Genomic DNA, 21,694 nt, shown 5'->3' with positions numbered 1-21,694 from the left:
TCCTATTCTTCGGATAACTTTTCTTAATTATTTAAAATATACTACAGAAATACACATACACTTTTTCTTTTTATTTACATACATAAATATTATCTACTAAAAAGAAACGTGAGGGATGTAAGGAAAATGAATTATATCTATTCTGGGTTTTTGTAATTTTCTTTGCTTTGTTCAACCATTCTCACCCTCTTCCATTTTTATAAACCAGTCTCAAGAAAACCACACAGAATTTCATTTTGTGGACGGAGAAACCAATGCCTACAACTACTACAACTTCTGCATCATCGCAATTCATCTCAAATTTCCATTCACAGTAAAATGATTCGCCAATCGCTCTACAACACTTCTTCCGTCTCCTTCTCAACCCCATCTCCCGCTGCTCATAAACGCCACCGTTTAGCTCCTCCAAGTTGGGGAACAATTCGATGCGACGCTTCGTCGGTGTCGGTAGAGAAGAAGGTTGTTGGGCCTGGTGGGCTGGGCCCGCACACGGGGCGAGACCCAAACGTGAAGAAGCCTGAGTGGTTGCGGCAGAAAGCTCCACAGGGTGAAAGGTTCCTAGAGATTAAGGGATCCCTTTCGCAGTTGAAGCTCAACACTGTTTGTGAAGAGGCACAGTGCCCCAACATAGGAGAGGTTAGCTTCAATTCTCTTCATTGCTTTTGCTGTTATTTTTGAGTTTTGGATTGTAATGTGTGTGTGCACAGTGTTGGAATGGAGGTGGAGATGGGATTGCAACTGCGACAATCATGCTTCTCGGGGATACTTGCACACGTGGCTGTAGGTTTTGTGCCGTGAAGACCAGTAGAAACCCTTCACCTCCTGATCCTATGGAACCGGAAAACACTGCCAAGGCCATAGCAAGTTGGGGGTGAGTGGGGTGTTTGGATTATGCTACAGTTGATAGTTTGATTAAAAAAAAAATCATTATTCTCTTTTAATTCCGAGTTACCCTTTTTTGCAGTGTGGATTATATTGTCCTAACAAGTGTGGATCGTGATGATATACCCGATGGAGGAAGTGGCCATTTTGCTCAGACTGTCAAAGCCTTGAAGGTGCTTTGTTATACTAGAATGTTGTTTTATTATGCATTTCACAGGGTATACAATGCAGATTGTATATACATACTGATTGTTGTCTGTATAATTTGCTTTTGCAGAATCTCAAACCTGAGATCATGGTCGAGTGTTTAACCTCTGATTTTCGGGGTGATTTGAAGGCTGTAGAAACTCTGGTTCATTCAGGTTTAGATGTCTTTGCTCACAACATTGAGACAGTCAAACGCCTCCAAAGAATTGTTAGAGATCCTAGGGCAGGGTACGTTGCATCTTGCTTCGAGAGATTTGTCCTCGTATCAACCATAAACCATTGTTCCTTAAAAGTACAATAAAATCTAATATATATATATATATATATATATATATATATATATATATATATATATATATATATAATTTCTTTAGTTAGGAATAGTTGTTATACTGGAAATACAGAACCTTTACTATAACAAATGTGTATGGAATAAGTACAGTATTTCCTATATGTTATATATGATTGCAGGTATGAGCAAAGCCTGTCAGTTCTAAAGCATGCAAAACATAGCAAGGAGGGTATGATAACAAAAACATCTATAATGCTCGGCCTTGGAGAAACTGATGATGAGGTGAAGGAAGCAATGGCTGCTTTAAGGGCTATTGATGTCGATATTATGACATTTGGTCAATATTTACAGGTTAGTTATTGGAGAATACTTTAATGGTTTCCAGACTTGCTTCTCTAAACTCTGAAGCGTTTAAAATATTTACAGCAAGACAGCTTAGCTAAATAACTAAACTCTGACTTCCAGCTGCCATACTATGGCTGGATAACTAACCTAACTGGGTGCTGTCTCAGCACCCTCAACAGACAACCTGCACAGAAACTAGAATACACACTAAATACAGTATCATTCTCATAGATTAGAAATCAAATCTTAAAACTTCTATCCTTGATTACAGATTGTGCTAATCATTCACATGATCTTATAATTCTAAGTTGCAATGACATATTTTATTGAATCTGCGTGAGGTTATTGTAAGGTTGGTAGAGCTGACATTCACAATACACCTTTCAAGTCTTCTTTCTTATTGATTGCTAACTTTTTGTGGCTTATAGCTAATTCAAAAGATTTTATTGTTGCAGCCAACTCCCTTGCATTTGACTGTCAAAGAGTACGTTGCCCCTGAGAAGTTTGCTTTCTGGAAAGAATACGGGGAATCTATTGGTTTTCGTTATGTAGCAAGTGGTCCACTGGTAAGCTCTTAACAAATAAATTAGAATTTTATTGTACCCTTCTTGTGGTATGACTCAATGAACATATGTGTGTCTGTAATAACCGTTTTGTGCTTTTAATACGCCTCCTCAATAGCCCCACTTCAGTTGATAAGTGGTACAGTTTTCTTATCATCTTCATCGAATCCTTACTGAAAGTCCTCTGCGTTTTGCAGGTGCGATCTTCGTACAGGGCTGGGGAGCTGTTTGTCAAGACAATGGTACGAGAAAAGACCAAGAATGCCGGTGACTCATAGTTGTCTTTGGTTCTGTGATTATGTATACTAGGCAACGGCAAACGAGGTTTTGGCATGTCCATTGCTGAGGAGGAAAATGGTTAGGCGTGGAGAGAAAATTCAGTTGTTTTGAAGTTAGCAAGCTTTATGCATTCTTTGAACCAGTATTTTCATAATTTAAATTCTTCAGTAAATTACTGGCAATATACGTAAGTTGAATTGAGAGTAAAACAGAACACAAATTTGGAAAACATCATACAAAAGTATAGCAGTTGATTTACATAAAGGAGGGTGTTTTCTCTTATGGATTTGATTATTGGTGGACTTGGATGTTTTTGATAGGTTACTCTTGTTGCCATTTTATTTGATAAAATTGTCTAAAAGAAAAGTTCTCAGTATTTGTGCTTAACATTCATCGAAACAAGTGGACAAATAGTGTTTTGGTTAAGGAGAAGATTTCTTCTAAGTTTTGAACTTTTATACTGAGTGTGACAGGTTGTTAATGAATGTTGTTTTTGTTCTCTGATATTTCTTTCTTAATAAACTGAGAAAGTTTTTTTCTAAACAGGAAAGTATAACTTTAATAACCAATAATTACCTTCTTTATTAGTAATTTAAGTGTAGTCCAAGGTCAAATTCAGTGGTAACTTCTGAGGACAATATCAATGTATTTTAATTACGAAGTTTTTGGCGTTTTGTGAAGCTGTTATATACTAGCAACTTTTTTTTCTCAAAAGCGAAATAAACTCATGATTTGAGAGGGAGCAGTTTGGTCGAGTTAAGCGAAATCAATGTTTTTTTTCCTTTTACTTCGATAGTATTAAAAGATAAATTATTATCCATAATTTTTGTATTTATTTAAGTTGTATATATTCAAGAGTTTACTCAGTTTTAATTGCATTTGACTTAGTTTTTTTTTAATTAAAAGTTGAACTTTAGTTTTGTTAAAATATAAGCAAATATTTTAGATTTTATCACGTAAAAATCTAATAAAAAGGTTATAAAAATGCATTTCTTAAAAGTTACCATCAAAGCAAAGATGCCCAAGAAATCATGATCCCCTATAAATTGAACTAATGCATAATAATTGATGAGACAAAATGGAGAAGAAAAGTCTTCTATTCTGACTCAACAACCCACTTGGATCACCCCAACTCAATAACTCTACATTACTTCAGCCAAAACAACCGACCAGTTCCTTTATTTTCAATATCACCTTCCAAATGTTGACAATGCAAAAGATAGTCACATTCCCTTCCAAAGCAATGATCAACAAAATAAGTGAGTTTGCTTTCATCATTGGTGTTCTGGCTTCTGATCCTGATCCAGTCATGGACTTTTGCATAGTCTAATAAACAACTTAACTTGCAAGAACTCATCAACAGCAACAGTGGAAGATTCACCTATTCTGGCATAAAATTTCCAGGGAACTCAACCAAAATGGCTTTTCTTTCATGGCAGTGAATTCAAATGTGTTTCCAGGTTTGAACACTCTTGGAGTGTAAAGATTGAAGAGTGCAGAGAGATGCTTATTGTGGAATCTTTACAGTGTGATTTCGGTTTTGTAAGAATATTTTAGTTAAAATGTGCTTTTTGTTTATGAATGATAGGGTTGACATAGAAATATTGAACCTTAAATATTTCAGTGAGGATTTAAGATTCAAACGCAAAGTGGAAAATTTAATATTACAATTATACATACCTGTTGCAGAATGTGGCTGATAGTTGTTATTTCCGTTAGTATCTTATCAACAGAAAGTCATTGGATTGATTAATAGTTAATTATTTAATAATTCAGCCCTTTTTACTACAAGGGCTGATTTTAGAGCTACCATGATTAAGTTTAAAAGTGCTTCCATTTTGAAAAGTCACTTCCCTTCAGTTAATTATGGAGATTAAGAGTTGTTTGAACTGATTGGTACTTTATTTCCAACTTCTTGCTTTTTGCTTTCAGGACATATTTTAAAGTCAACACAATCATTGAAATTTGGTTCAATTATACACATTTCAGGACATGTTTCTCTTTTGTGTCTACTTCTTTACTTTTCCATTTTTCTACGTTTTGCTTATGGCAGGGTTTTTTAACCAGCAGTATAATTTCAAAGGGGCTGTAACTGCTTCAAAAGCTCATTTCTTAATTATTCTCCTTCCTCCTTTTGGTTGTTCAACCTTTTTTACAAGCATTATAATTTGCTTTCTCTCATGTGCATTTAGCTGTTATACCTTTTTTTATTTGGGAACCAGATAAGCATGACTATAGGTGTCAAGCACTTTGAGAAGAAATTAGAAGTCTCATGTCGATTAGAGATAAAGTCAATTCATAATATATAAGTGGATGCAAACCTCACCTTACAAACTAGTTTTATAAGGTTGAATTAGACTTAAAATCCACATCTTAACATGATATTAGAGTCTAATAAAATTTGTTGTTTGTTGGATCTATTGTTTCACTTATTATCGGATCATCCATTGATGTCTAGTCTCATTAGATATAAAAGTCCATTTATTGTTTTTGGATCTATTCTAATCTTTTGTTAATCTTTTCTCCCACTCTGTTTAACTCATTTCTCTAGATGATGTAGGATGTTGTAGAGCATCAGGTCAGCATTTCTGTAAGAAAATTGGATGGAAATTAACAGCTGAAATAAAGTTCTACATAATTAAAATAAAGGGAAATCAAGTTTTGTAAAAAATATCAAATTTGAATTTCAACACTAACATAGCAATATAAATCCATTTAAGTCTAAATTTTAAGACTCTTTATCTAGCAAGAAGATGGTTTGGTTTTGCATTAACACAAGTATTATTACTGATACATAACATATATATGCATTTTCCCACTTCAGTAATCTCCACTTAAAATTACAAACTAAAGGGTAATTTGGGTGTCCTGTGGAAATCAGAAATAGAAATCCAAGCATAATGTCATCCATCAGATAACATTGATAATGAAAAACATACAACCATGTTCTTGGAGGCTCACTAGATACATGATAAAAACAAACCCTTATGAAGATGAGTTGTTTAAGACTGTTTGCATTTTCCATAGGTATTTGATTGATGTCATAGTTAGAGCAACACACTGAGCATCTCATTCCAAATGTCTGGCACCCCAGGGAGGCACCAATGGCTGCAATCAGAGGAAAGACCTGTGCCTGCTTTCTGCCTCTCTTCATTCATTGCCTTGCTATACACTGAAGGATGGCCATCTCTTCTGAGAGCAGTCATCGTTGTAATATCTTGCAGATACACTGGGAATCTCATTCTCTTAATTACTCCTTGCAGCACTACTAGAGGTTCAGGAACATGCAAGTGGCTGAAAAATTGTAAAGGCTGTCTCTGCTTATAGCATTTCCAGCCATTTTGCCTACATGTGAAAACATGAAACCGGAGTAGCTGAGTGTAGTGAAAAAAATTATGAATCCTGCATCCTGATCCACTAAAGCGAGCAATTCAATCCTTGATGTGAAAATTTGTGTTTGAATTTACACAGATTACAAATCATGCATCTATTTCAATACTGACAAGTTTTCCAGCAAAAGACTCATACTTCTTTATTCATCAAGCCATCAATATAAATACATATTACGAGACACAAATTAAGACAAAATTACAGACACTAAAAATACTCCAAATTAGACTAAGAATACATTTCCTAATTATAATAAAAAATGACCACCAATAATAATAAATAATCATAATGATAATATCTGCTTATTTTAGAGGAGTCAAATTCAGAGTTTGTTGAAATTAGGTAATAAAAACATACTGTACCTGTTGTGCCTAGGTGACATGCTTCGAAAAATGACTCTGGTTTTTCTAGGATTCAAATTAAGATCCACCCATCTTGCCCATGTACTGAGTCCTTTCTGATAGGCAACCATAGGATTCATGTTTGTGATGATACTGTTTCCCTCCATGTAATAATCCCACCTGATATTCATCAAGAGTGAATCCATTACCATGTGAAGCTGGCAAAAGGTTAAAAATTTCAGTTATGCAGGGAAAGATTGGAGAATGAAAAAGCTTTCTTACGAGCTTGTTTGACCGGAGTGAGTCCACCAGTGAGCTGAATCAAATACAAGAATATCAACTCCCCTCCAATACCTTGCATTATCTTCAATCAAATCCAAATGTAGAATTCTCTTCTTGTTAGACTCTTTCTTAAGTTCTACCAACAATGGTGCCCAGAAGAACTCAATTGATGTCTCAAAATCCTGCAAAGTGAACAATAATATGGAGTCAGTCACTTTCAAAAGGAAAAAAAAAAAGAATAAGCTCCATTGTTTGGTTGATCTCCTACCATAGCATGGAAAGCCATTAAAGGACCATTATAGGTCACCCTTTTCCGATCCGTTGGAATAACTCCTTGAACCAAGCAAACAAGAGACTCCCACTGGTTTCTCATTATGGAATCACCGACCAGCATTATTCTCTTTCTTCTCATTTTACCCAGAAAACCCAGTGCATCAAACCTGCAGGTGTCATCAAGAAGAAAAATTTATATACAACTTTGCCCAACTGAATTTTGAGCATTAATAACTATCATAGCAAAGAAAGAAAAAATCTATCTGTCATGCATGCATACAAAATAATAGTGATAACATGTTGGCATTATGTTTAGATAATATAAAAACACCTTGGGATATAACAGCCATTTGGCTTCCACTTCCATTTCTCATAGTCAGAATCTGGCCTTCCATTCTTTTGACATGTAACTGCAGTGGTGAGGTAGGGACAGTTGGAATCATAGAGGGGGTATGATTGATCAAAAACCCATTTTCCTTCAGAGAAGTCACATCTTTTCGAAGAATCTCTCTGGGTTTGCACCATGTTAATGTCTTCACTTTCCATGGCAATCCAGCTTAGCTCATCCTGGGGATTGATGAGTGATAATGTGCAGTGGAAGAAACATGGGAAGATGGTATAGAAGAGAAAGGAGAGCAGGAGAAGCTTTAGTTTTGCCATGGTAGCACAATGTGAGTGATCCAAAGGAGGGAGGGCTCTGTAATTTAGAAGGGCCTTGTCTTGAAAAAAGTGTTTCGTCAAGGCATGACTTCCGGTGGTGTGGACCATGGACATGCGCTACTTTCACTTGTTCACATTGCTGTACATTGTGGTAATTGATATCTGTAGCACTTTTCTTCTTTTTACTATAATTGCTGACCTTTTTACTTCTCTAATGATTATATTGATATTTAGAACATAGTGTAAATAGTGTATTAGTGTATTTGATTGATTGATATGCCCAGCACTTGCTTTTGCTTAATAGATTCGTAATTTGAAGTGGTAGTGGTAAACGATTTCAGGAGAAAGGTTAAACTTGTTGCCACTAATTGATATTATTGGAACTTTTTATAAAATTAAATGAAAAATATACATATTTTACACTCGGTTAAACTAGTATATATAATGTTAAATTGGTATAATTTTTGGTTAACTTCGTATATATAAACCAATATATCAATTATAACAAACATTATATATATATATATATATATATATATATATATATATATATATATATATATATATATATAAATTAATGAGATTATTTGCAGAAGGTCAACAAAAATTTTGTAAGTTCAACGATAAATATGTAATAAATTCAATCACCTATCTTAAACTTGTATTTATAGATTTTATAATTATTTTTATATTAACATTTATTTAATCAAAACTCAACTAATAATAATTATACTTTGACTTAAGTTAATCATACCAATTCTAATTGTTATTTAAGAATGATTTTGGTATCTGGTTTAATAGATGATGTTGATTGTGTACACTATCAAGTCTTAGGCTAACCATTGGAACATACATACAATAAATATTGACTAACTTCCAAACCCTATTTGAAGCACTTTACTTATTTAGAACCACATTTCGACTTGGAACCTTATCAAATCAATCGACTTGGAACCTTATCAAATCAATCGACTTGGAACCTTATCAAATCAATGTAGATTGATCGTTCAACCATACAAAGACAGGTTACCCAGTTCACGGTTGCCATTTTATACGATGATTTGATATCTCTGAATTATTTGAATTAGGCTTTTTAAAAAGTATTTGAATTGAATTGATATTAAACTGAATTGTTTGTAAACAAAAACTGATTTTTTTTTAAATGCATTGAGTTTTTATATCAATTTAGTTTGTAAAAGTTAATTTTCTTTTTCTTAAATAAGACTGTTTAAATTAAACTGAAATACAATTTGTAATAATGAAAAATAATATTCAAGATAGGATCCAATCGATAATAAATCAAACAATTTATATAATTTAAACAAATTAGAATAGTATAATTCAATTTAAGTTATTAAAATATGCAAGTCAATTTAATTCATTTAAATTAAAGTTTATTTTAATTCTGTAATAACCAGACATCGTTGAGAACGTTCACATGAAGCAATTGACGGAAGTGTCGTCTTCATGGCGTAACAGATTGGACACGTTCTCTGTTATGAAGAAATGTGCACTAAGCAGCAAGAGTATCAGCATTGAAATCAAGTAACAATGGTGCAATGCCTGTACTTGCATAATACAGGTTCTATTTGGCTGCTTGGTTACTTGTGTGTAGGCTTGAACAAAATGTTACGGGTGAGGGGTCCACATGGTGAAGAAGAAACTTCTTAAACAGAGGTACGATGGAATAAATATAGCAAAATAGGAAAATTGATCGCAGAAAAAACTAAGTTTAACTTACAAGCTCACGTGAATTGAAGGTGCTTTCTCAATACAGAAACGGATAGAGACTTATTTTCTCCATCAAAATAGCCTAACTGTATCTGAAACAAAAACTACGGATACCCAAAAAATAAAACTGCGAACTTGTAATGAGTAAATCATTATGCGATGGGTGCAGGGACTTCCTTGAAAGGGTCCTCCAGCCACAATATTTAGGGCTCATAAAGCCTGCTGCTAGTGAACCCAACGAAGAATAGATCAACCAGTCCCATAAACTTACTTGGGAAGTCCAGTTTCATCGTTAAGAAGTGCTTGACTGCTATCAGAAAGCAAAACAGGTCCCCTTCCAGGTCTGGTACATATGAAGTAACTGATATCCCCCTTGTATTTTTGTGAAGGAATGTTATCTTTAATTTCTGGAGGAGGTGGCAAAGCTTCCACATCCTTTATTCCGTTGATTCCAGCATCTTTTGCAATTGATTTGTCTCCAATAATGTAACTGAAGGGAGAGTGTTTTGCAGGTAAGTAAGAAACTCAAGAGATTGACAAAACTCTAAGAATAGAATGCATGCAACTTGAAAAGCTTGAAAACCACCTGTCGAGGTCATCTGAATTCGGAGGGAAGTAATAAAGCAGCCTCTGAACCAAAAGGGTAGCAGCTTTCCTGTCACGTGCAATTAGAACAGCATTTGGCCCCGCATCAAATGTATAAGCTACCTGAAGGTCAAAACTACATAAATATCAAAACAGAAATATACAGACCAGTGTACACAAAACTGGAGATAGGAAGTACTTCTCTTTCCATTTGTTTCCTTGCAAGCAAAAGATAAAAAGCAAGAAGGGAAGTTATCCAATGAAGTTCTTATCTCTCAGAGCCTGGATAGCCTGAACTTTTGTATCCCTTCGGTACTTAGTTCCCTTCTCTGTTTTGCACTCGCATAAACTACATTATCTAGTTCTTTTTTTCTGTCATCCCAAATAGTTCTTTTATATAAAGAAAACAAGTTTGGTTATTACTTATATGCTGCTAGGCTCTCTTAAAAATAATACTAATACTACTAATAATAATAATAATAAAAATAACAACAATAATAGGTCTCGTATTATTCAACCATTAATGAAACTTGGGGATATATCCTTTTCCAAGTATATATGATTATCAACAGGATACAGACAACTTACAGAATGCAAAAAGATATGTCCCTAAGTTTAAACTTGAAGATAATTATAAAAAAAATATTATCATAAAACTCCAAAATGTTTATTTTAATTTGAGATAAACTTCACAAATTTTGATTATTGGAATAAACTGTGCTACATATGACAATAATGTGACCAATAAAGTAACTCAAACCTGGGGAGCTTCTTCTGAACGGTTCCACTTTTCAGCGATGCTGATTATTCTGATGAAAAAATGCACCATCAATAATGAATTAGGAAAGAACCATGTCATACTCGTAACTTAATCACATAGACATTAAATTAATAACCACATCTTGCAAGTATAAGTAACTACCTGTGGGACGTATCATTCATGTAAAATATAGGGGGGGATGTATCCAGGCAGACTGCATGAAACTGGTTGCTATCAGCACAGGACAATCGTGAGAAAGATGCAAAATCACGATTTTTAATGGCTTCTTCCATTTGCAGTATCCTCTTTGGCACAATTTCCTATTGCATCCAAATGAGAAAACAACATAAAAAAATTGTTCAAACTAACTCACTGAGATAGCTTTTTACTTATTTATATTAGAAAGGGCAATGAACAGCCCACAAACTTTCAAGCAATAATTAAAAACAAGTGTTTGCGTTCAAATATTGAAATTGACAGCATAACAGTGGAAAATAAATTCTATACTTAAAAATGGTACGTAGCTTGAGGTAAGTTTCTTAGGGAGGACAAAATGCATCAGAGTAACAATTTTCTCCCTGATTTTAGTAATTAAAAGCCCATAATATCCAGGTGCTAAGAAAAAAACCAATGGAATTCCTTTCTTTGGTGTCATATAAGTGTATTTGGGTAAATAATTCAATAAAGCACTTACGCAACCAAAGCTTATTCCGAAATGTGGCTATCAAAGCTTATTGAAATAAACCAAAAATATCTTATAGGAAGGTCCTCTACAAGTCCAAATTAGCTTCTTTGAAGCTGTATTGAAACAACCCATACGCAAGGAATGCCTTTATTGTAATAAAAACAAGAGCAGTAAAATAACCATCGACATGGTTAGTGGTACAAAACTAGTACAAGGGATGAAGTACCTTTGCTCTGTGTTGTAAAAGTAAACTTGTTTCAACACTCTCACGCATTCCAGAGGTGCTACTTGTTTCCTTTTGCCGAGAACTAACCTAAAAATAGATAACAAAATGAGAGTATTGAGTGAAGTATATGATATGATACAATGTAGCAGTCACATAGTGCCAGGATGAAATAGAAACATGTCATTTACAAAAAGAATAACATGGAATAGACATATTAGAAAACAAAGATCAAGATCTAAATTTATTATACTTATGATTCCATAAAAGATATATATCTAGGATACTTCAATAATACAAAAAACTTTTGCTAAAAAAGAAAAGACGTGATATCAAATAATAATGAAGCATTTTAAACTATTTTGCTTCATAGAATAATTAAAAACTCAATCGGGAAATATTAAAAAGGGAAAGCAGCCATAAAAAAATGCAAACCCTTAACTTGCACTGATGTTGCAAAAAATTAATCATACATTATATGGACAAACAAAGTTTAGTGTTCACTGAGTGGGGTAAAAACAAGTAACAAATTTCAAGCATATGGAGTTCTATGATCTGAAGAAAGCACATATCCTACTGATAATATGATTATTATCAGGTTAGCAAACTGAGATACCATAATACCAGTGTTTCTATAGGATAGATAATGACATTAAATGAATAAGAACCAGCACTTTTAGTGGAAAAAGTTGACACCAAAGCGAAGATACACTTGGCACAATAATAAAAAAAAATGAACTGACTGTGACAAAGCTTCAAAGAAATGAGAAACTGGAAACCTATGGGCTTTACATTGAGAAATGACCACAACAAACCATTTTTAATGAAATATCAAGTCAGAACTCAACAGCAAACCCGTCTACTCAATAAAAGAGACTGAAAGTGTCATACCACAGCAATTACAATAACAAGATCATCCCAGTGCTTTTCATCAGCAAGTTGAACTGCGAGACTATCACTTCCATTATCCTCCTATAAATGTTGAAAAGTAAAAATTAGAAATTGATTCTCAGATAGCATGGTATTGTATCAAAATATAAATTAGAAAACAAATAAACTTACTTTTCCCATTACCCACTTCACAAATCCCCCAAATAAGCTGCGACAAGCACTACCTGATCCTTGCCTGCACATAATGACAATTTTCACAAGTGCAACATGTTACTAAGATCCAAACTGTCCAAACAATCCCGTAACAGCTTGCAAATTTTAAACCCATTAACAAAAGAAAGACCTTGCAATAGCAGATAGCTGGCTTTCATCCTCTTTGACATTCATTAGCTTCCCGAGGGCATAAGCTGCAAATAGAAAACAAGATCTTTATAACAGGTGGTAACTAATATTATGCCTAATATAAAATTAACAAACACCGAGAGCCTTCTATTTCAAATAAGAAAGCATGGAAATTTGATGAAGTTTGTGTAGTAGACACAACAAAACTGAAATTTGAATATCTAAACATAAATCTAAAGAATATAAAGGGAGAGATGAAATGTTCAAAATATTATTGAATAAAAAATGACGCTGCTCCTATGAGTTCAATTCTAAGGAATAAAACATACTTCTGAAATAAGCCTGTTTGAACAGGAAAACCATTCTCCATGACAGAATATTGAATCAATATTAAAACATACTTCAAGCTAATTGTTACCAAAGTCCAGTATCCACGGGAAATTTTATCATATCAGTACCGGCTACAATTTGTCTTCCTAGTGAGTTTCTTTATCGTCATTCTTGCCATATTTACTCTGGAATAACCAATCTTAAACCAGCTAAAGAAGCCAAGTAATCACAATCAGATTTGATAGAATGACTCAAGCATCCCGCATTAAGCTCAAAGTATGGAAAGATGATCATTTTGAAATATAGAAGGCAAAATAAGTTGTTAGAACAAGGGAGCAAATGGAAGAATGCCCAAATCTTGGCAATAGCTACAAAGCAATCCACTCAATTGTCACAACTGGTGAATGAAAGAAAGCACAAACAAAAAATCAAGATTAACGTTGTATTACCAAGGCAGGCAAAACCCGCAGCTGATGAAGCCAGCCCTGCCGCAGTAGGGAAATTGTTGTATGAAGCAATGTGGACGTGCAATTTGCTCCAATCCTCCTTTTTTATCTTGATACCTCTTTTCTCATCCTCTACATCACAAGCCCGAGTGCGAATCTCCCTTAAACAGTTCTGGAACCTGCCCCCAGAAAGAGAAATCTCCTACACTAACCAGCACAACCACATTCCAAGAATCAAAAACAGAAAGAAGTATAATAACAAATCTCTATTCATCATCTTCTAGTCATGCCAGAAGGCTCCTTTTTTATCCCTTTCCATTTTTTACTCGTCAATCTTTCCGACAACTAAACATTATAGAGAATCAAACTACAAGTAAGCAGTTGCCCTTTGTGCACGTGTCAGAAGGGAATCGCACAAAATAAAAGAGATGCAAAGAGCGTGATCAAATTGCACAGTGATTAAGACTGTCGTGCAAACTTTTCAACAACCACTTATCTGCAGTAGCGGAGCCAGGGGTCGTATGGGGACGCCATGATCACCCCCAAAATTTTAAACTCCCTTTAAGTTCCACAAATAAAAAATAAATAAAAAATTGTCCCAATCCGAGAGAAAGAAAACTCGAGGCATTTTTCTTTGGGGCCTTCACAACACAAACCCTGCCTCTGCCATTTTTGAGAAGAAAATTAACGATTTAAGAATAAATAAATAAATCAACAATCTCCCTAACTTAAAATCAGATCATGCAAAAAAAAAAGAAAAAAAACTCAAGAACATTGATCTCGTTGATTTGATCCTTTTTTTTTCCTCCTAACCTATCAAAGATTCACTCTAAATGCTTTTGAAGTGTCCGAATACATAATGACATAATAACTCCGCTTCTTTTTCTAACAAAAAGCAATTCCCAACACGAAAACATTGATTTTAATTCCCTACAACCCACAAAAACACAAGCAGGAGAAAAAAAAGAAACATAAATGAGACAGGAAAATAAAATTTACCTTGCCATTGAGCCACATGCGATCCTGGTGGAAAGTGGGACTAACAGCAACAGTGGTGGTAGTGCAGAGGTGAGCGGGATCGAGAGTGACACTGATACTATCATTAACCGGTAAGATCAGGGTTTCATCTCTTTTCCCCCAATACTTGATAACAGCAATGTTAGTTGGCGTCTGCGCCGTCACTATCACCACCCAATTTTGCGACTCACTCGCCATTACAATCGATCAATGAACAGCGGGAGATATGAGATTACAATGCCGAATTGGAATTGAAATGAGAGAGTAATTGGAAGCGGAATACGGTTTTATATAGCATGAAAACGAAAACAAAACCAAAGCCAATGCAAGAATTATTAATTAACTCTGCTTTGGTTTTAGTCTTTGAATTTCATTTTCGTCATTCTCATTCATAAATAAATGCATGTTTCTTCCCTTCTCTCAACAACTTCATCTGTATTTATTAATTACAGTTCTAACTTCTCACACAGCCATCATTAATCGTAATTAATTATAATTAATTAGTAAGTAGCAGTGTCTTTCCTCTTAATGACTGTGTAGAAGTCACGGGATTTGTTATTTACTTTTTAAAGCAATTTTTGTATATTCTAGTAATTTGCTTGTAGACATTAATAAATCTTATGATCTGTCGCTGATATTAATTAAGTGTAATATTAATAAAAGTATTTTAGTGCAAAAAATTAATGCTAGTTATGATTTCAAATAAATATTTTACCTACACTAATCCCTGTCATTTTTAAATAGAAATAATTACCCGTGTGAAAATATAGAGTCTTCACTGAAATACATATTAAAGTTTCATAACTTTATTTAAGTTTAATTAGAGTTTGATTTTATCTTTAGATGTTTAATGTATTATGATTTTTATATTTTCTTATTGAATTTCTATTTAAAAAATAATAATTGAATTTCTATTTTATATTAAAAATAATAATATGATCTTTTATATTATATATATTAAAATTGAAAAAAAAAACATGACTTAAATTTTGATAAGAAACTTCAAAGCTGTATTAACATTAATTTTAAAAAAATGAGACACATTAAACTTTTTTACCAAAAAAAAATGATTAAAAATAAATTTAAGGACTAAAATAAATAAAAAAAAACAAATTAGGATATTAACAAAAATGGTGAAAAGTGGACTTGTGTCAAATTATTATGAATGATTAATGACATTTTTCATCTAAAAGTAATTGTTAATGAAACTGATACATGTTCTGTATCTTATTAAGAGAAACTCTTATCTATATTTATTTATTTATTATTTTTGAAATTATTTTTCATTATTTATTTTCCCTAATTGTCAAAGATAATTTGCATACAAAATGTGGTGTTTGTTTCTAACAGTACAATAATTTTTAAGGAAGGTTAATAATTTTATTTTAAGGAAAGTTTGTACCACGCGAAACACCTTCCTTTGTATTTTGTTTTGCAGTATCCTCGTGTACCACGAGCAACACAACACATGCATGCGCGTGCTTCCATATTTTTAAATAAGATAACTACCAAAATCAGTAACGCATAAAATCTTAAATTCTAACTATTAAATTATGGAAATGTTTACATGCACCTCCCTTAATTTTCTATACCCTTCTACCATCTCATTAAAATTAATATTTTTCATTATATTTTATTTTTTTCTAAATTATTTAATATTTTAATTAATTAGTATTTATTATGGAAAAAATATAGACGATAAAAATATAATTGATTCCAACCACAAAGAAAATAGTAAGAATTTATATAATAAATTTTAAGAAATAAAAATTAATATTAGTTTTCAGTGAAAATCTAACAAAAATAATTAGTCATTCTGTAACATCCCAAATTCTCACATTAATGTAACATTCCAACTTTTCACATTAATGTAACATCCCAAATTTTCACACTTGATAATTAACATTACATTTACGGTAACATTCCGTAATCTCACCCTTTAAAATTTCCTAGTTGATATAAGTCTATACATGTAAAAAGATTCTAATTATAGTTCTTCGACTCCTCTTTCCTTGGTACTATGTGAGGCGACATTCCTTCATCTGCTCCCGTATAACGAATTATACGATCATCGCACATACCCAAACACAAAACACAAACAAGTAGGGTGAGCTAACATGCAACAAATCATTTATAAGACATGCATAATTACTTCGATACAAACATCATATAATAATTATGTCAGACACCCTCATACCATCGTACCTCAATTCCTATTAGACACTCGTCCCACAATACCCAATAAATACCATAATACTCAATAGACATTCATTCCATAATACCAAATAAACACTCATCCCACAATACCCAATAAACACTCATTCCACAATACCCAATAAACACTCATCCCACAATACCCAAATAAACACTCATTCCACAATACCCAATAGGCACTTATCCCCACGATATTCAATAGGCACTTATCCCAACGATATGTTGATGAGCGATCACGGGAGGTTCCGCACTTGTGATGTCATTCTTAGTCCCCTCACTATGTCCAAAACCGGCACATAGACCAGGACATTCTGCCCTCCATACTATTCACAAGGTCAGTCCCCTCACTATGTCCTAAACCGGCACATAGACCAGGACCTCCTGCCCCTCTCACCACATAATTCATCATTCTCTACTTGAGACTGAATCATTATTAGAGTATCAGGATAACCTCCAACTACGGGACCCTCAACATCAACATATACATAAATACCATAACTGAATCTCTCCACGAAACTCATACCATGCTCACATTCCTTAACTCATTACGAAATCTCACCACAATCCTCATACACATACCATGACATTACAGAATCTCTCCGCGAGACTCATACCATACTCACATTCCTCAACTCATATTATACCCTTACGACATCTCCCTGTAATACTCATACATGTTCAGATGCATAAATTCAAATCCAATATAATAAAATGCAATCATCACAATTATAATTCATAATTCCATATCTACCACAATAACATGAATTCATCAGACATTTCCATTCCAACCAGATATATTGCACAATAATTTAACAGTACATAATCTGTTCAATAGGATTTAAGTTAAAAACTTGTCGAGTAAACTTCCAGGAAAGAGAGGTGCGTCACAATGGACAACTTAAGTACCAAATCTTTCCTTAGCCAAAGCGTTCCTCAACTAGTTTTTAACAAATTTCTTATTTACAGATTTAAAACAACAGCATATAATATTAACACCGAAATTTAATATAGATATATAAAAAAAATAGAAATTAAGCAATATTGAGATCCCTGAGAAGATACGAAATTAATATCTATAAATCTGTAATTCCGATTTCAAATCTGAATGGTCACAATAATTCAATATTTGTTATAAACTACATATTAAAATTTCAGGTTAATCCAACGGTTAACTAGATAGATATTGAGGTTTTACCGAGGTAACTCAGGTGCAGAATTTTAAGTGGTTTTTGGTTATACTCAAAATGCGGAACTAATTTTCCTAAGCACAGACATTTACTTACAAATCTGAACGGTCAAAATGACTTAATATGTCTTATTAATTACATACTAAATTTTGGGCTCAATCTAACGGTAAATAAAATATATAGGAAATGTTTACCATGATAACTTAAGAACAGAAATATAGTGTTCATCAGATTTTTCAAAAACTTAAAAATTATTTTCTCCAAACATAGACTTTCAATTTATAATCCGATCGGTCAAAGTGTATTAATATATCTTAGGAATCATATATAAAAATTTCAAGTTGATCTAACGGTCAAATAAGTCGTAAAATATATTTTACCGAGATGACTCAGTAACAGATCTATAGGTGTAATTAATTTATTCCAACATGCAGGATTTATTTCTCTAAGTATAGACTTCTAATTACAAATCCCAATGGTCAAAGTGAAGAAATAGGTCTTAGGATTCATATATTAAAATTGTAGCTAAATCCAACGGTCAAAATAATTAAAAGAAAAGTTTTACCATACTAACTCGAAAATAAGAAAATTATAATCATAAAAACTAAATTTATATAAGTGAATAGATAACTACCATTACCAAAATTTTAACATACTCACAACTCATATTCATTATCATAACATGGATAAAAATCATATACAAGAAGGATTAGCTCCCCTTACCTCTATTCCAGACTTAATCTCCTGCTCCGAATTTGTTTCCCCCGAAACCCTTCAGAACCTCTACTCTTCTTGCAACTAAAAATTTCTCCCTAACTCTTTCTTCTCTATTTCTCAAGCTCTCACTTGATTCCTCTTCTCTTGGTGCCAAATACCCTTCCCTCCCATGGCTATTTATAGTAAAAAAAATTTACTATTCCTTAATATTTTAATATTATTTATTATTTTAATATTATTTAAAAATAATATTTCAATCACTTTCTCACCAAATCTGATCCTAATTTCTACCTACTACTTTCTTCCATGCTAAGGAATCCAAATGCTGAAAATTTATTTTTACTATTTACTTTTTACTATTTACTATTTACTTTTTACTATTTACTATTCACTATTCACTTTTTACTATTCGATTTTCTTAAAAAAAAATACTAAATAAGTTATCAAAAATTTTAACCTCTCCTTATAAAATTACTATAATTTTATATCCAAAATTTATATTTTTCTATCCATTAAAATTATTATTACTAATAAAATACTAAAATTTACTATAAATATTTTTCATGGGTCTTACACATTCTTAATCAAAGACTTACAAAACCTTTTAGAGTGAGGTTCAAATTCTAAATTCGTCAAATAATATTATTAAGATAACTGTATATTTAATTATTTTTTAATTTTATCCTTTACGATTTTGTTTTTAAAAAATGTTTTAGTAAAAATATTAAATTGTATTTAACCTTAATTTCTATATAATATATAATGTGAGAGTATTGTGTGATAAAATATATTTTGTAAATTTTATATCATATGTTTAAGGTTGTGTTTGTTTCGATTTATTTATTCTTGTTAAGTAAGAGGACTAAATTGTTAAAATGATAAGTAATATTTGTTAAGAAATGCTAAAATATATAGGTTGACCTTTGATAATTTAATATTTTGTTATTTGTTATTTGTTTTTTGTTTTTAAATAGTAGATACCCTTAGCACATTGTTGAGAAAGATGGTCCTCTTATTGTTAAAAGAATGTTTTACATACTTTCTCATTCTTTAATCATTAAAGCATTATTTTAATTGTTTTTTTTATTTTTATAAAATCTATTTTTCTACTTAGCCCTGACAGTAATTGATTGTTCACCAAAACATCTCTAGTTATTTTGTTTTGATAAATGATAAATTATATGAAATGATAAGTCTGAATAATGAATATTTTTCCAAAATCGTGTAATTCTATAATAATAATAATAATAATAATAATAATACCGACAAATACGCAAACGTGTTGTGTTTTTCAACTAAAAAAAGCACATGTTACGTGGAATCATACACAATTGCTTAATTTCTTTGGCACATACGATAGTGGAAAAAATATGGTTTGGTAAGGAATATAAAAAGTATTTATGTTTGCACTACCTGCGGAATTTATATTTTAAATGGATATTTTTAATTATTAAATGACGAATAATTTAATATTTACTTATTGTCATATTAATTGTTTTGAGTGTAGGATCCAATAATTTCACAAAATACATTTCACGTTTTTACTTCTTAGGCACAAGGATACATTTATTCTTTCAAAGTCCAAATCTTCTTCTGTTAATTTTCCAAACCGATTGAAATATCTGTCAAAGGTAATCTGATGTTTAAGTCAATAATTAATCCGAACGACAGAGTAAAGTTTTAAAGTCATATTTAATTTTGTGATGAACCTAAGATTAGTGGAATTTTAACCAGTTCAATTTCAATCCATTACATTGATTAATATTTATCCTTAATTTCGATTCTTAACGTCTCTTGAAAAGTACTTTGTTATTCAAATGGACCGTTCAGCCTCTATTCAAGCGTAGTCGGATGATCTTCATTTTTGTTGTAAATAAATTGGGAGTTGAAGGCCGATCTCTCCTCATATGATACACTAATATTAATAAAAAATTTAAAGTAAAATTTAATTAAAATTTAAAATTAAATTTAATTTGTATTTAAATTTTATTTTATATTCTTAAGCAATTTTATTCAAATGTATAAATTATTATTTTAAATATTCAACAAATATCTATGAATGTTTTTTTACTGTAGTTCGATTAAGAATAAACAATATTACTACTTCGACCAATTATCAATTTTAATTTTGGTTACGATATTATTTTTATTTAGACTAACACATTTTAATAGTCTCGATGAAAATAAACTCTTGATTTTTTGGATTATTTCCAATTTTAATGAAAATATTTTACATTCATATATTTTTAAAATTTATATAAATATAAATAATATATAATTTTCATAATCAAATATATATATTGTTATATTTTTTATTTGAATACTAGTTTCTAATTTAAATTACTAGAATATTTATAGTTTGTTAAAAGTAGTTATTTTTTTCTTTTATTATACAATTGTTTTTATTCTCTTTCAATTATTACTTTTCAAAATTTACAATATTTACTCATATCTATCTTATTATATTATTGATTATATATATATGGTTCTGTGGTTTAACTTAAATTATACCGTGTAAATTATATACATTTTATTATTTTTATTTTTTATAATTATTTAATTGTTACGCTGTTATTTGATATTCGGAAATAATATTTACGTAATTATAAATTTTTTCTTTTCTTATATTTTATATTGATAACATAAATTATTTTATTAATATTAAATATTTGATAATATAATATTTAATTTGATGGAAGTTTTATTTCAAAAAATTATTTAATTAATATTTAAAATAATAATGATGAAGAAAGGTTAAAAAATACATATACTTGTTACCTATCTATTGAGAACTATGATTAGATAAAAAAAATTCTTAAGAACGAAAATTAAAATAAATTTTCACTTTGAAAATAAAAATGAAGACAGTATAGTTGTCATGCGGATGATGTGCATAAATCTTATTACAACACTCCTTATTATAGCTGAGATTTGAAGAAAAATAGATTACAAAGTTGATAACAGAGAAAACAAAGTTTAAAATTTAAGCATTAGAAGCAAATAGCCTAAAAATCAAAGTAAATTTAAAGGATTTCATCCCAACTAATTATGA

At 31.6% G+C, this 21,694-nt stretch overlaps 3 protein-coding genes across 3 annotated transcripts; 1 reads left to right on the top strand and 2 right to left on the bottom strand.

Annotated features, from left to right (window-relative positions):
- Window positions 1-113: 113 nt before the first annotated feature.
- Window positions 114-2,850, top strand: LOC108324948 (lipoyl synthase, chloroplastic). Its single transcript, XM_017557905.2, has 7 exons — window positions 114-636; window positions 708-871; window positions 965-1,055; window positions 1,160-1,317; window positions 1,561-1,732; window positions 2,182-2,292; window positions 2,487-2,850. The coding sequence occupies exons 1-7, from the start codon at window positions 319-321 to the stop codon at window positions 2,565-2,567; spliced, it is 1,095 nt and encodes a 364-aa protein (XP_017413394.1). The 5' UTR covers window positions 114-318; the 3' UTR covers window positions 2,568-2,850.
- A 2,506-nt stretch (window positions 2,851-5,356) lies between these two features.
- Window positions 5,357-7,659, bottom strand: LOC108325310 (protein trichome birefringence-like 36). Its single transcript, XM_017558367.2, has 5 exons — window positions 7,186-7,659; window positions 6,850-7,021; window positions 6,582-6,763; window positions 6,321-6,479; window positions 5,357-5,913 (listed from the first exon to the last, which is right to left on the bottom strand). Exons 1-5 carry the CDS (start codon window positions 7,626-7,628, stop codon window positions 5,616-5,618), a joined length of 1,254 nt encoding a protein of 417 aa, XP_017413856.1. The 5' UTR covers window positions 7,629-7,659; the 3' UTR covers window positions 5,357-5,615.
- Window positions 7,660-9,224: 1,565 nt separating this feature from the next.
- On the bottom strand, window positions 9,225-14,944 carry LOC108326481 (diphosphomevalonate decarboxylase 2). The gene is made up of 10 exons (XM_017560010.2): window positions 14,507-14,944; window positions 13,511-13,709; window positions 12,733-12,796; window positions 12,561-12,624; window positions 12,390-12,470; window positions 11,502-11,588; window positions 10,753-10,910; window positions 10,591-10,639; window positions 9,832-9,953; window positions 9,225-9,735 (listed from the first exon to the last, which is right to left on the bottom strand). Exons 1-10 carry the CDS (start codon window positions 14,720-14,722, stop codon window positions 9,513-9,515), a joined length of 1,263 nt encoding a protein of 420 aa, XP_017415499.1. The 5' UTR covers window positions 14,723-14,944; the 3' UTR covers window positions 9,225-9,512.
- Window positions 14,945-21,694: the final 6,750 nt, after the last annotated feature.

This window comes from Vigna angularis, chromosome 3 (genome assembly GCF_016808095.1).
Source record: "Vigna angularis cultivar LongXiaoDou No.4 chromosome 3, ASM1680809v1, whole genome shotgun sequence".
In the NCBI taxonomy this organism is placed as follows: Eukaryota; Viridiplantae; Streptophyta; class Magnoliopsida; order Fabales; family Fabaceae; genus Vigna; species Vigna angularis.
Note: the sequence above shows the minus strand (reverse complement) of the source record. Positions and strands in the feature narration are given on the sequence as shown.